Source organism: Centruroides sculpturatus, unplaced genomic scaffold (assembly GCF_000671375.1).
Source record: "Centruroides sculpturatus isolate CEXI.00-Female unplaced genomic scaffold, Cexi_2.0 scaffold2376, whole genome shotgun sequence".
Classification (NCBI taxonomy): domain Eukaryota; kingdom Metazoa; phylum Arthropoda; class Arachnida; order Scorpiones; family Buthidae; genus Centruroides; species Centruroides sculpturatus.
In genome coordinates this window covers 23,122-38,144 of record NW_019386653.1, presented here as the reverse complement: position 1 = coordinate 38,144, position 15,023 = coordinate 23,122, and the positions used below count along the sequence as shown (strand labels likewise).

At 32.8% G+C, this 15,023-nt stretch overlaps 1 protein-coding gene across 1 annotated transcript in view; it reads left to right on the top strand.

Annotated features, from left to right (window-relative positions):
* Nucleotides 1–6,124: 6,124 nt before the first annotated feature.
* LOC111615497 (40S ribosomal protein S6-like) overlaps nucleotides 6,125–15,023 on the top strand; it is a 23,763-nt gene continuing 14,864 nt past the window's right edge. Inside the window, exon 1 of the mRNA XM_023356900.1 lies at nucleotides 6,125–6,276. Within this exon, the coding sequence (XP_023212668.1) occupies nucleotides 6,232–6,276 (45 nt within the window). The 5' untranslated portion in view covers nucleotides 6,125–6,231. The remainder of the gene's footprint in view (nucleotides 6,277–15,023) is intronic.

Sequence of the window (15,023 nt, the reverse complement as noted above, 5' to 3'; positions counted from 1 at the left end):
TACAGTAGAGCGTCGATTATCCGAATGTCGATCAACCGAAAGCGTTCCAGTTGGACTGTGTTGTGCTGAATCAAACGTTTTTGATACTAGATTAACTTCTAAAGTATAATTTTTTGTTTTTATATTTTTCAATATATTTATTTTGTTTGTAAAAAATAAATAATTTCTAATGATACAATATTATTTTATAAAGTTTACATTAGGCTTAACATTGACAAATTCAACACGGATAAGTTAATATATTTTTTCGTACATAATTGGTTATCCGAACAAACTCAGTCCCCAATTAATTCGGATAAATGATGCTCTACTGTATATGGATGTTAGTGTGTGGGGGAACAATTTTGTTCACTGTTTTTGAAGCTTAATAACTCCTGTGCATTTTGTTGAAAATTTGTGAACTTTTGCAGGGAGGTTTGTTTATTAGGGGGATTTATGCTATTTACATTTTAGTGAGTAAAGGTCAAGGGATAGGAAGATAAAGGGGGTTGTGTGCATATCCAGTAGGGTTGGACTTAATGATGATTTTACTCATTAGCATTTACAATTTTTTATAAAACCATCCCCTACTTTCAAGTTTTTTGCCATTTTATAATAGTTAAAAATACAGTGGGTGATTGGTTAACGAACATAATTTGTTCCAAGACTGTTTGCTATCCGAATTGTTCGTTAGCTGATTATCGATTTACCATAGGTTTTAATGGGAATTTAATTAATTCGTTCTGGAAACCCCCAAAAATAAAAAATATATACTTTCTTACTATGTTTATTTATATGTAATAATAAAAATACATATATACACAGTCTTACATTTTTATTAGTTGTGTTTTTTTCGTTTGAAAGGGTTAAAGAATCTGTCTAATGTCGATTGCTTTTCTCTCTTCAGGATTTTTCATAAGTAATTAATAGCATTGCAATTGTAGAAATCCCCAAGCCTCAACCTGCTTTCAATGCCATTCTAAGATTGTTGTTCTGACATCCTCCCACTTCTTCAAAGGAACTTTAATAACAGATATCGGCATTAATCTTTTTCAGAATTGGTTTTTTTCATTTAAGAGTTCTTGGCATTCTTCTGTCGTCAGATTCGTTTCAGGTTCCATTATGAACTCTTTGGTGTTCTTTATTTCTCAGATGTGATTTTTGTTACTCCTTTAGCTGCTTGTGTCTTCTTGATTATACAGTATTTTTCTTAGGTAAGATTGAATTGTGGCCTACTGTAGACCTGTTCATGCCATACTGCCAAGCAACATTAGGCATCTTCCCACTCTCTACCTTTGCTATTATACTCTCACCTTTCGAAAATAAAAACAGATGCAAAATTTAACGAGTGCCTACCTGACAGTCTCGTGGATACATAAAAGAATTATTTTGTTAGAAAAATAAAATGCTGGAATTACAAGGGAGAGTTTCAAAGTTTGGACAAATACTGACTGATCGGTATATACCAGCTTGAGCATCGATGTTGATGTCTCCCACATTCCAAAAAGTTTCGAATTGTTGCCTGAAGACAAGGGAAGACCAATTGGTATTCATTAATTTACGTCGCTTCTTCTTGTGTTTGTTCTGTGGGGTGTTTGTTTTCCGAACATAAAAATCTTTCGCGAAAGTGTTCGTTAACCGATCACTCACTGTATAAGTTTTTTAATAAAATATGATAACAGATGGTGCCACCAAAATTTTAAATTTTGCTGGAAAAGTTGAGCAACTTGTTGCTAGTTTATTTATATAGGTCAGCAACAAAAATTTTGTATTTTGCAATTGTCTACCAAATACATTTTTAAAAAATTGAGAGAAAGCAGTGCTATATAGTCTCTATAGTACTACTGAAATATAAGAGCATTGATGACAAAAAGGTCTTCAAAAGTTTTTGCTGTGTGCCAAGACGTTCTAATTCACCACGTAACATTAGCCAAAATAATGAGAGAGAATTTCCTAACAAACAAAAATATTCTCAGTCCATTTTTACTTGACTTCCACCCACTACTTCATTCAAAAAGAAAATATTTGTTTTATAATCATAAAGTAAAATCGGTAAATTTTTATAAGACATTTTATTTTATAATATTCAAATGCTTTCTAATTTTACCTGTAAAATACAGTCAAACTTCAGTTTTTGGACAAATCATTTCATGAACAGAATTTTGAACTCAGTTGCACCAGTTGCTGTATAACTCAGTTGCCGAACAAACTACTCGGCAAGAGCTGGCCACAGAGTAAAGAGATGGGTGGTCAACTTCCTGTACTTCCTAAAGAAAGTCAATGGCTCAACCAATCAGCAACAGGACCACCAGTTCATAAGTTTGGTGCTGAGATTTTCTTGTATTGTTTAGACGTCATAATAGGAATCACCAATGATGACGCTATTTAAATTAAATTTCAATGCACATGCAGGAAAGATACCAGTACCATTTTTGGTATGTGCTGCAGTTGAATCTAAATCAAATTAATTAATATCAATCATTTTTATTCCTTCAGAACTGCATCCATAACACTTATTCCATTGTCACAGGACATTTTGGGATGTGATAGGGGAAGGGAGGGCAGGATGGAAGGTTTAACTTTATGATGTAAAAAAAAACATAAAACAACATAATATAAAGCTTTTCTTTTAATCAGTCTTGACAGAGATCTTAGATCAGGGGTGGCCAATAGTTTTTGCCCTCGGGCTGAATTGGAAAGAAAACTTTTTTCACGGGCTGAATCAGAGGCTACCCTATAAAGATTTTGGGGTGGTGCAAGATCTCATTGTGGTGCACCCCATAGAGACTAAATTGTACATAGAGATTACAGATACATTTTTCACATTATCATGCATTAGCAACATGCTACGCTGTGCTGAAGACATTTGTAATGGTGCGTTAACTCTAATCGCACAGTTACTTGTTGACCCTTTTTTTTAGGAATCAGAATTTTTCGTCAAGATATTCGGACTTAAGTAGCTAATATTGAAAGATTAATCACGGGCCACATAAATTCATTACATGGGCCGGATCCGGCCCGCGGGCCGTATGTCGGCCATGCCTGTCTTAGATTGTTAAAAAATTGTGTAATTAAAAATAATTAATATTAAGTATAAAATCTGTTAGGAATCATGAAGTAAAAGCATCAAAAATTCCATCTTGCCCTCACCCTGAAGGCAAGATGGAATACATAGGATATCCCTACATTTTACAATTGACCATAAAAAACATCCACACCACACTGGACACTGTACCCAGTCCTCTGTGGGCGGTTCCACATATGGTTCTCCACATAATACACAAAGCCTTCATCCATTGCCATCTGCATCGCTTTTTCAGTCTGAGAACCTTATGCCCGTTGCCAATAATATCAATGCTTTAAAAATCCTTGAATTTTTTTCCTCTTTAAGTATCAATTCATGCAATCTATCCCTAATAGGTACTGTAAGGTCTCTTTTTATGCGGATTATTTTTATGTGATTTTAAAGTTGTGCGGTTTGTATTTCATCCAAAAATTTCTTGGACAAACATACATGTAGGCTTGTTTAGGAAGCCCATGTATACAGTCTCCAAAAATCATGGAACGTTCAAAGCTCACTCCATTTGTTCCACTGACATATAACGTTTATGGATGTAAAGGACAGCTAGATCTATCTTAATCGCTTTAGTTCCTAGCAATTTTTGATATAAATGTNGCTCAAAGCTCACTCCATTTGTTCCACTGACATATAACGTTTATGGATGTAAAGGACAGCTAGATCTATCTTAATCGCTTTAGTTCCTAGCAATTTTTGATATAAATGTAATTAAACATAAAAAATACTTAAAACTGAAAAAAAGGAAAGAAATGCGCTAATTTTGAAGAAAAAGCTTCAAAGTTTAACTTCCTTTGTCTTGCCCTTCTGTGAAATTTAACACTGATGAGACATTGTTTACACATCTGGATGACCTTGAACACAGCTGGAGTTCGATTTTCCCGGGGCATTCTCATAGATGTCGCGGGAGAACAAGGGTTTAAAGTAGAGTGAACAATAGCTGGCCGTATATTTTTAAATATTTTAAAAAAAATTGGAGACTTAAAAAACATTCCAAAAATTCAAAAAATTTCAAAAATGGCCTTAAGGACCNTAGCTGGCCGTATATTTTTAAATATTTTAAAAAAAATTGGAGACTTAAAAAACATTCCAAAAATTCAAAAAATTTCAAAAATGGCCTTAAGGACCGTGTTTTATGTAATGCTATGTAACCTGCCCGAGTTAACTTAGGCAAGGAACTAAATTTTAACTCTTCACATCCAGATGTCAGTGATTTGTTTTTAGAGTGAGCTTTTGCAATTCGGGGATTCCCCTTGTACATGATACTTACCATCCACAAGTCACTATTACATCATTCTGAGTTTCGCATTGAAAAGTATAAACTGTAATTGTTTTGAAATTAAATTTTATATGAATTTCTTTCAGACATTCCAAGTAATTCATTAATTAAGCAGCCTATTTCCTTTAATTTCTGCAAACTTTTTTATGCGGTTTTAAGTTAATTTTAACTTGTTGTTTTGGTTTTATGCGATTTTAGAAAATTATGGAACGTATCCCTACTTTTTCAACGCAAGTAAAGTCTTTTTATATGCGCTTTTTTGTAGAACGTATCCACCGCATAAAACGAGACCTTACAGTACTTTGTATAAAAACAAAATAGTAATACTTACCTTGTAGGTATAAATAATAACACTGCAAAAGTCCAATGATTGCGTAATAATCTGCTGTGAAATAAGAAATACTTGCACACGTCACTTGGTGGCACCAACCGGTCTGAGTCGCCGTTTGTAAATACAAGATATCGGGGTATCTTTGTGTGCATGGAGATTTGGGTGCTTCATAACGTGATTTGGGGTGAGTAAGTAGTTTCCATCTTGCCCTCCCTTCCCCTAGTTTTTTATACTTATTTCTAAAATAAAATTCCAATGATGCTCTAATGTGTTGACAATTTGAGGGTGAGGTAAAAATAAAAGTAATCATTGCATTAAAAAAATCTCCTTTATACAGTGTTAGTATAAAATAAATACTTACCCAGGGGGACATTGACACAATTCATCTTCAGTCTTATTGAAAAGAATACAAACAAACATTTTTTCTGGGTTGCTTGCTTATATCTTGCCTTTATTGTCCATTTATCATTTCAAAAAATATTTATACCTTTTTAATGACTTTATATTTACATACTTTGCAACAAGCTTCATAAATATAATACAAGACATTTTTTAGTCCATATAATGTGTTTGTTTTTATAAATAGTTTAGGCAGTGTTGCCCATGTGATTGCTGTACTTTAAGGCTCTCATTAAAAGCTTATAACTTTGCATGCTAGATGGCAGCAGTGCTTTACACGTGCTCATAAATTAACAACAGTGAAAATCATCTATAAACAAAAAGATAGATATTAATTTACAACTTTTCAAATGTACATATATCAAATGATTCTACTGTTAGGTCTAAATGTAGTTTTAAGGATGACATATAATCTATATTTTCAAATTATATATAAATACAGTACAATGAATAATAAATGTAAGTGCTTGCAATGTGCAGATAATTAATTAATAATGTGAACTACAACAAATGTGTTACAGACATTGTAACACATTTGTTGTAGGGACTATAATTGGTTATATCTGCATAATTTCTCAAACAAACCAAATAACATGCTGACAAAAAGCAACATGATTTAACAGATACATAGAAGAAACTAACAAAAAAGTTCAGTGGTGACAAGGCAATAATTAAAAGGATTGTCTTTGCAATACAAAACTGTTCCTGATGATTGGACATGACAAAAAGTGAAGGCATTTTTATGTATTTACTAAATATTGTCAGTCATTTTTAATTGAAACTATCACTTTGTGTAAATTTGGATGCTTCATTAAATCAATAGTAAACAATGAATGTAAATAAACAACATGAATACTGATACTTTTATTTTTTAGGGCTTTTTGTGTCTAGGACTCAAGCATCTCATGTTTAATATTTTATAGCAAACATGCTGAGTTATTAATAAAATTCAACAAATTTAATACTAATAAAATAATTACATTAATAAATTGATTAAACAATAAGAAAACTGAAATAAAGTAACTTTTGATGTATTATTATATTTGTAATTTTTAATTAATATTTTCTTATTATTATTAGTTAAATATATCTTATCCGGCAACTGGCTGTCAAAAATTAATTGAGTTTGATGATGAACGCAAAGTGCGCATATTTTATGAAAAAAGAATGGGACAAGAAGTTGAAGCAGATGCACTTGGAGATGAATGGAAGGTAAAGCTTTTCATAATTATATTGTTATTTGATAATTTTAATGTTAATGATAATTATGTTGTTAACTGAATTTTATTCAACTCAAAAAGAATTTGCATCAAATATTAATAGTAATATATTGAATACATTGCAGATTCTGATTAATAGAATTATATTAAAGCATTATTAGACAAAAAAATATTTATAAATATTTAAAAAAGGTAACGAAAAGTAGTGGTATCAGTTGATTGTTAAACTTCAAATTGAAATCTGTGTAAAATCAATATTCTTTTAAAACCGAACATAAATGCAAGTAATTATAGAATATTCAGTCACCTGCTAGTTGCTTCATCAACCTTTCACTTTGGCTTTCATCAGTTGTTCCTAGTCACTAAATATCTGGCATGACAATGCTTTCCTAATCTCCTTCATTCTTTGTTTTTGCTCCAAAACACTTTTATATTTTCCCTATATCAAAGGAGCGTGGTAGAAATTGCAGAGATATAAGCATTGGGATTCTTTATCTCTGAATGCTTACATTAGGTCTCTAACATCGTTTCACTTACTCTAATATCCCCAATTCATGCAATACTTAATTGGCATGAATGAAATAAGATGTTCAAGTCTGCTTTCTGTGGTCAAGTTCCTGGAATTTTTTATCACACCTTGTATCAGGTTATTCACGTCTGTAGTTTTTTCTCATTATACCAGCTTTCTTAAATCATTAAAGTGTCACCTATCTTGACCTTAGCTTGTCACAGAATCTGTACTAAGTGATCAGCTTAATGGAAATGTTCCCTTGGAGTAATGCTTGCCAATTATTGAAATTAATCAAAAGAGGGACTAGTTTTAATCAATTATTGAAATTAATCAAAAGAGGGACTATTTTTACATCACAAAAATGTAAGAAAGTAATTTGTAAAGCACTGTTTTGTATTTTCCTTCTGACCATGATTTTGGCTGTGCAAAAAGGGGTAATCAGGCACTCCACTTGCTTCTGTCATTGCCAGCATACACATATGCCATTTTACATGACTGGTTCTTACTCATATCATCTACCTATCAAAGAATGGTGGCCTTGCTCTCTCAAACTTGCATCCCTTGCAGAAATATGAGATCATGTAAAATCAGAAGACAAATTTTGTTTTTGGTGGGTGTTTTCTGTGTTTGAAAATTTTGAAGGAGTTGCAGGTTATATTCTGTCTTTAAATTCCACCCATTTGTCTTAATAATCACAGTTCCCTAACCTTGATGGTTTAAGATTTAATTTTTTTAATAAATATTTGCAATTAAGATATGGGTCAGTCTAACATAAAATTATTAGAGGCCAAAAAGAATTAATTTTAATATTTAACAAAATTATTTTCTGTTTAATTTTTTTCAGGTTTATTTTATTACTATTCATGAACAAAGGAAATTAGTCAAAGAAAGTGATAAATTATATTTATTTTTATACTTAATTTACATAATTGTGACATTTTATAAGCACCTGCAATCAAATTATGGAGGCAAACAATGATTAAAGGAATGAATTTGTTAGTAGCAAATTTCTTATTAAGACTAGGTACTGTACCATACATACAACGTATCTTCAAATATGCATTAGTGTAGACCAGCAATTCCCAACCCAGGGTATGCATACCACTGGGGGTACGCGATAGGTTGTGTAGGGTACAGAAAAAAGTTAGTTATTATGGCAGAAAAAATAATATATTATGTATTGCAAATTAATAGTATTAAAAAATTAGGTAAAAAATGTTCCTTGCAACAATCACAAACTTTATTATACATTTCAAAATGCAAAAATAGAAATAAAAACTTATGTTGCTGATTGTACAATGCAACAGATCAACAAATGTCAAGCAGGCAATGGTAGTGGGGATGCCATTATGTGTGATTTGTGATTATGCTAAGGACTTTCGATGGTGGGGTGTGTTACCATTATTATAAATGTGAGATTACGAGGGCACAGGGTCAGTACAGGTAACCCCCGTATAACACGGTAGTTACGTTCCAAAAAATTGCTGTGTTATGTGAAACAAAGAACTAGTACGAAAAGAAGGGTTAGGTTCCAAAAATTAAAAAACATGCTACTATATTTTCATAATTAAGATAAATATCTTTATTAAAATTTTCTTAAGTGATACATATTAATATAAATTAAACAATGTTTTCTTTGTCATCACTAAAAGCACTATTAACCGAAAGCATTTTATTTTTGGCAAGTTATCGTTATCCTCTGAGCATTTTTCTTCATTATTTTCAGATTCATGCTTTACCTTTTGCAAAAAGTGTATGTAATTTTAGATTGCTTGCTTCTAGTTAAAAGATCTTTATACATTTCCTTATATGGTGCTAAGCACTTATGGAATAAGGGAAAAACATCTGGCAACACAGAAGCAGAAGCGTCGCAATCTGGCAAAATTGAAACAATTTTCGCAAAGGACCATGTGTATGGAGACGAGAAAAGAACATTTACACACTGAAGTACTAATAGTTCATGAAAAAAATAATTTTCGTGAACTATTAGTACTTAAGTATGTAAAAATTTATTACATTTCATGTTGTACAAGAGTTTACCCATTTCTCGAACCGTGTCCGTGCTATAAAAGTACCGTGTTATATGGGGGATGGTACCAATTCTTGAACCGTGTTAGAGTGAATCCGTGCTATAGAAATGCCGTGTTATACGGGGGTTACCTGTACTCTAATTGCCACTTACACATTGAGTTGGTAAAACTCGCCCATGTTGTCTTTTGGGTGGCTTTTTATTCAGGGGCAAGGGAGGTGAGCAAGTCGACAGGCGTCCTTAGAGCAATGATAGACAGGTTTAACAAAATAACCAAGCATTTATTGATTAACTAAATCTAGATTACAGGAGACTAGCATAACTGCATTTAACCTTAGCACTTATATATACTATTTACACAAAATGGGCGACTACTCTCTTAGCTAGTTAGAGAGAGCATCTTTACAAGTTCTAATAGGCCCTAAATACCTTTCGGGCATAATGGAGAGTCAGTATGGCAAATGTCGTCTGTATGGAAGAGGTAGGTCCTCTGTGTCTTCCCCTTTTTGCTGGATAGGATTTGCTTATGAAGGTCTGGGAGTTGAGGTGGTACTATCACCAATTATAACTTCCTATGACGAATTGCCCAAAGCTTCCAATAGCTCGCACTTTTATACTATTGTTGTGTGAAGGTTGTCACGTGATTGTCAATTGTTGATGCTGACAAAGCATTTTTTGGCTAAGTGTCGGCTTTCCCACGGACTTGTTATACAACTGATGACCTCTGATCTAATTTCTACCTCTCCATTTTTTTCTAACGAAGATGTTTACATTTTGAAACAATTGACATTAATTTTTTTATTTTAAGAGCCCCGAAAAAATCTGCAGGCTCACATCATTATCTCTCAACAATATCCCTACGTGTTGTTTGAAAAAGTATTCTTTTGTTTATAAAAAGTATTTTTTATTGTTAGCAAGGGAAAGGACATAGGTAGTTTCTTCAGATTTTCTCTACAAGCGGTAATTTTTTATTTATTTATTCAGTATTTTTATTAATTTTTTTATTGACAAGAATATGTCTTGTTTATAAAATCGTACTGCCTGCTGTGTTACCATCTTAGAGGTATGAAGGAGTACATGTCAAGAGTTGCAATTTGGCACAAAGTATTAGGTGCCCAAATCATGCGTGCATAAAAAAACCAGACTTGTAGGTACGGGTATACCTCGCCTTACGTCGGTAATTGGTTCCAGGAAAGCGATGTAAGTCGAAAAACGGAGTAAGTTGAATTTACTTGTCTCCGAATCTACTTGTCACTAGGCTAAACCATAAATTACCATTCCCGGTTCTGTATTTTATTTATTAAGCTTACAAACAATTTNAAGCGCAAGAGGGCACAGAAACGTAAAGACCAGGCTGCTGAATACGCTCGGCTGTTGGCCCAACGTGCCAAGGAGGCAAAGGAAAAACGTGCTGAGGAAATAAGGAGGAGACGTTCAGCATCCCAGAGGGAAAGTTCTTCCTCTGCCGGTAGGACTGTCAGTCAAAGTTAATTTGGATTAATGATAAAAAAATACAGTTCTATCAAAAAAATGAAAAATAAATAAATATTCTGAATTTTGCTGTCGTTTTTTATTAACCAAGAAGTGATCAATGAATCGTTATAAAACATACTAAATAAGTTATTTAGCATAAGTATAAGCACTAATGCTTATAAGCATAGCTATAAGCATTAGTACAATTTCAATACTGTACATAAAATATCCAATACAAAATTCTATATGTAGTATTAATACACAATATTCACCAGTAAACAAGCTGTGATAATAAATTTATTGGCTTTATTTAAAATAGTTTGTCATCAGTTTAATAATTGCGTTCACTTACTTGAAAAAATACGAAAAAAGAAATATGCAAATCAGGTTAGCAGGAAGTTGTCACAGCCAGTCAGTGCTAAATTAACCAACTCCCAAGAGNTCAATATTTGTGGTGGACAGACGTAAAGTCGAATAAAATGACTTAAACTTGATTTTTATTTTTCCATATACTTTTTTGACAAACAACGTATAATCGGGAACGACGTAACTCGAAACAACGTAAGTTGAGGTATACCTGTACTTGGGACCGAGAACTGGGTCAAAATAAAATTCAAAATGGCAACACTCTACAAACAGGCAGTGCGAGATTTGCGCATGCATTGCTCATTGGGAAGTTGGAAATGCCACATGGCTACACTAATGAAAAAAGGTTTGGGACTGCTGGTATAGACCATTGTTTCTCAACCTCTAACAAATCATTGCCCCCTTCAACGTAGTATCGCCTCCTTCACTTCAAAATTCTGATGCTAAGGGCCAAGGCAAACACCAAATTTGAACTGCATTGAATAGGCTAGTGACTAGTATAATGTTATTTGTTTAATTATTGTACGATATAACGAATAAAATATCTAATTATTCTTACTATAGTGTTTTACTATATTGCCCAGAAAATTGTTTTTTCGTCTCCCCAAAATATAAACTGTTACTAATCGCCCCCCTCAACATGGAAAAATGCCCACATGGGGCATTTTTCCACATTCCACATGATATTGCCCCTGTTGAGAAATACTGGTGTAGACAATATACATAAGCACATGTGTACACATCACTATGCTCCTGTACTAAGCTATTGTCTTCTAACATGCTCACATTGAAAGTTATGTAATATTCTAAATTTTACAAATGTTAGTTTAATTATTGTTAGATTTCTACATTACCTTTTTGTTTTAGTTTTAAACCACTATAATGTCATCTTCAGTTTCAGTTTTATTTTGAATTGATGATCATTAAATTTAATGTAATTATTAGTTAATGCTANTATACCCGCCGCTGAGAATTTCCGAGAATCAACCGAACTATTTTCAATTTGATCAATTTTCTGGAACGTTTATAATCGTTCTATAATCGAACCAATATGCAATAACAAATTTGAATTTAAAACGGTTCGAACATTTTTAAAATCTAAATAGATAAAAATATAACAATGTCTGAAATGTTATTAATACTCTTAAGTACTCGATGAAGACTAAATCCTCTCGTCCCCCCCGCAAGGGAATTTCTAAAAATCCCTTCTTAGTGTGCGTTTTCATGACGTACCCTGTACCAAATTTCACCTCTAGGNGTCATCTTCAGTTTCAGTTTTATTTTGAATTGATGATCATTAAATTTAATGTAATTATTAGTTAATGCTAGTATGTATAAGATAGCAGTTTAACCATCTTATATTATACTAGTAGCCTGGGACACCCCCTAGTGGGCGTTCTAGCAGCAGCAGTGTCATTCCATAGTGTCATTCATTCAGCAGCAGCAGTGTCATTCTAGCAGCAGCAGTGTCATCCAGTGGTATAAATAAGAACATTTGTAAATAATAAATTCCTATTACAAATAAAAATAATATATACTGTTAATAAATAAATTATACTATTAATTTAAATAATAGCTGATAATCATCACAACAGACACCCCCTAGTGCGTGTTCTAGGTATTCTGTGACAGATGACAGATATATAAGCCATTGATCCCGCTGCTTGTATAAGTATATTAATTGTTAATAGTTATCCAAACTATAGTCTGAATAATCTGGAAACTAATATGATTATTACAGAATATCTGGACTTGGTTGTTTGTGTATATTTACAATGATTTTTAACAAAAATGGAACAAACAAGCAATACTTCAGAAGTCACCATCTCAAGCATAAAAGTGCATGGTGTTTATTATTTTGCTTTCAGTGGCTGCTCCAAAGGCACACAGTGTATATGGTAGGATAATCATACAGAAAACCACCTAGTTGAAGGCTGCCTTATTTCTTCTAAAATCAATTCCTTATTGAACATGTACTGTACATTCTCTTTGGGAGCAATATATTTAGCAATTAAAACTTAAAAACTTTTAACAATTACCTTAACCTTATTATACTTTTTAAAGTTTTTCAAATACAGTAATACCTCGACTTACGCTACCCCAACTTACGCGAACCCGGAGTTACTCGATTTTCAAATCTCGTCGATTCGTCTTTTGTGTGAGCGTCACGCAACTCTCGATTACTCATTCTCCCCACACTATTGTTCAATTTACATGTTCGGACGTGTCACGCGGAATCGACACATAGCTACAATTTATTTTGTGTTATTTATTTCTGTGTTTCTTATATCTGCAGAGACTCTAGAGAGTCTATGTGGTGATTTCTTGTAACAATGAACGAATCAAAAGACGAGATAAGATTAACGAGAATATTTATTAGCTTACATACATCCGACTTGGATTTTATACAAATTGAGAATTTATACCCCGACTTACATGGTTATCGCTCAGTCCCACCTATCGCGTAAGTTCAGGGTATTACTGTATACAAGAACCAACTGAGGTCTTTTTTTTTTAAAGAAAAAATACAAACTTTCTTTCAGACCAAGATAAAACAGTTTTTTGATGTATTATTTAAAACAACTATTAATAAAAATTTACTTTTTATCTTTGTTAAGTTAAATTAAATCAAAATGAATTTAACACATATGTGATACTGATGAGGATTATTATGTTCTAGCAATTGCCAAACAAGTTACAATGAATATTTAAAGAACAATATATAATTATATTTAAATTATTATTTACAAATATCAACTTTCTGACAATTGATTATAATTTTGTATCAATGCCATATACAATGATGTGCTGTTCTGAAGGCACATTTATACCTGTATTCAATTTATTACATTTACATTTTTTCAGTTATGACAAATCGTTCTAAAAAACAAATAATTATAGTTTTCATATAAAAATTTTACAATTATTTTCACTTTGGATTTATTGTCCACAGAGACTATTGATGTTTGAGTCTTAACATGATGATGTTCTTTTACTTGTTTTTCCACTTGTCTTCCTGTTTCTTCAATATACTTCTGCATTTCTATTACAGTCACATTTCAGTTAAAATAATATGCTGTTTTATTTAATTTTTCTTCTTTACTTAATTTTTTCTTTTTATTCCTGTAATGTTTAGTTTATTCTTTTACTTTTCAAACAGTCCTTTTATGTAAAGAAAACTATAAAATTATTCTTTAATTTTTAAGCCAGAATCTATTTTCTTCAATGTTCCTTTTTCTATTTATCTAATAAATATTTTCTATATATTTTAGTAATATCTTTATCTCTGTCTGTTGTTAACATTATTTTACAATAAGTTTTTCATGATTCTGTAACAAAATTATTCTTTTTAATATATAATGGGCTATATGAATGGTAATTAGTAGTTTTATCTATATTATAACCTTTTTTATTCATTCTAAACAGATTTCTGTTATCGTGTTTAGATCTAAGTAAACTATGCTTTTTTTTTCTAATTCAAAGATAATAATATATTAGAAAAAGTAAATAAAATAAATAGTAATATCTTCTATTATACAAGGTCTGTTCAAAAAGTATCGGACCTTTGGTCGGCAAAAATAAATTTATTGATTTTGATGTACAAAACCTTAATCCCCTTCAAAGTAGTCTCCTTGATAATGTATACACTTCTCCCAGCATTCCTGCCATTGCTGGAAACACTGCTGAAACGGCCATCAGCCGGTTTGTCGGATTTTACACGATGTCTTCTCTCGACTAAATTCGGGGTTTTTTTAGCGGCATTTTCAGCTTGGGAAATAGCCAAAAGTCACAAGGAGCCATGTCGGGAGAGTACGGAGCGTGATGAACCACAGGAATGTTATGTTTGGCGACGAAAGCCCGAATCAGATGCGCAGAATGGGCGGATGCATTATCACGATGGAGCTGCAAGTTTTGATTGACCACAGATCCGGTCGTTTGCGTCGCACTGTATCGGAAAGACGATGAAGGACCTCCTGGTAGTACTCCTTTGCGGTGGTTTGGCCTTGTGATGCGTACTCACAACACACCACTCCACGAGAGTCGAAAAAACTGTCAACATGACCTTTGATATTGCTACGAACCTGCCGCGCTTTTTTTGGCCTCGAGGATCGTCCCTGAAAGCCTACTGAATCTTGCAAATGGTTTACGCTCGGTTATCGCCAAGGTTTTTGGCAAAATTTGATGTAATATCACTGCTCATGTTGTTCAGTCATTTTCCAGCTTAGTGGAATCCGACGAGAGCGCACTACATGACCTCACTCATAGGCCAATTGCCAACGACTGACACTTCCTGCAGGCGGGAAAAATTCAGGGCTGTGCATGACTGTCCCCTCCACAACTCCACCGAAGGAGGCCTCTC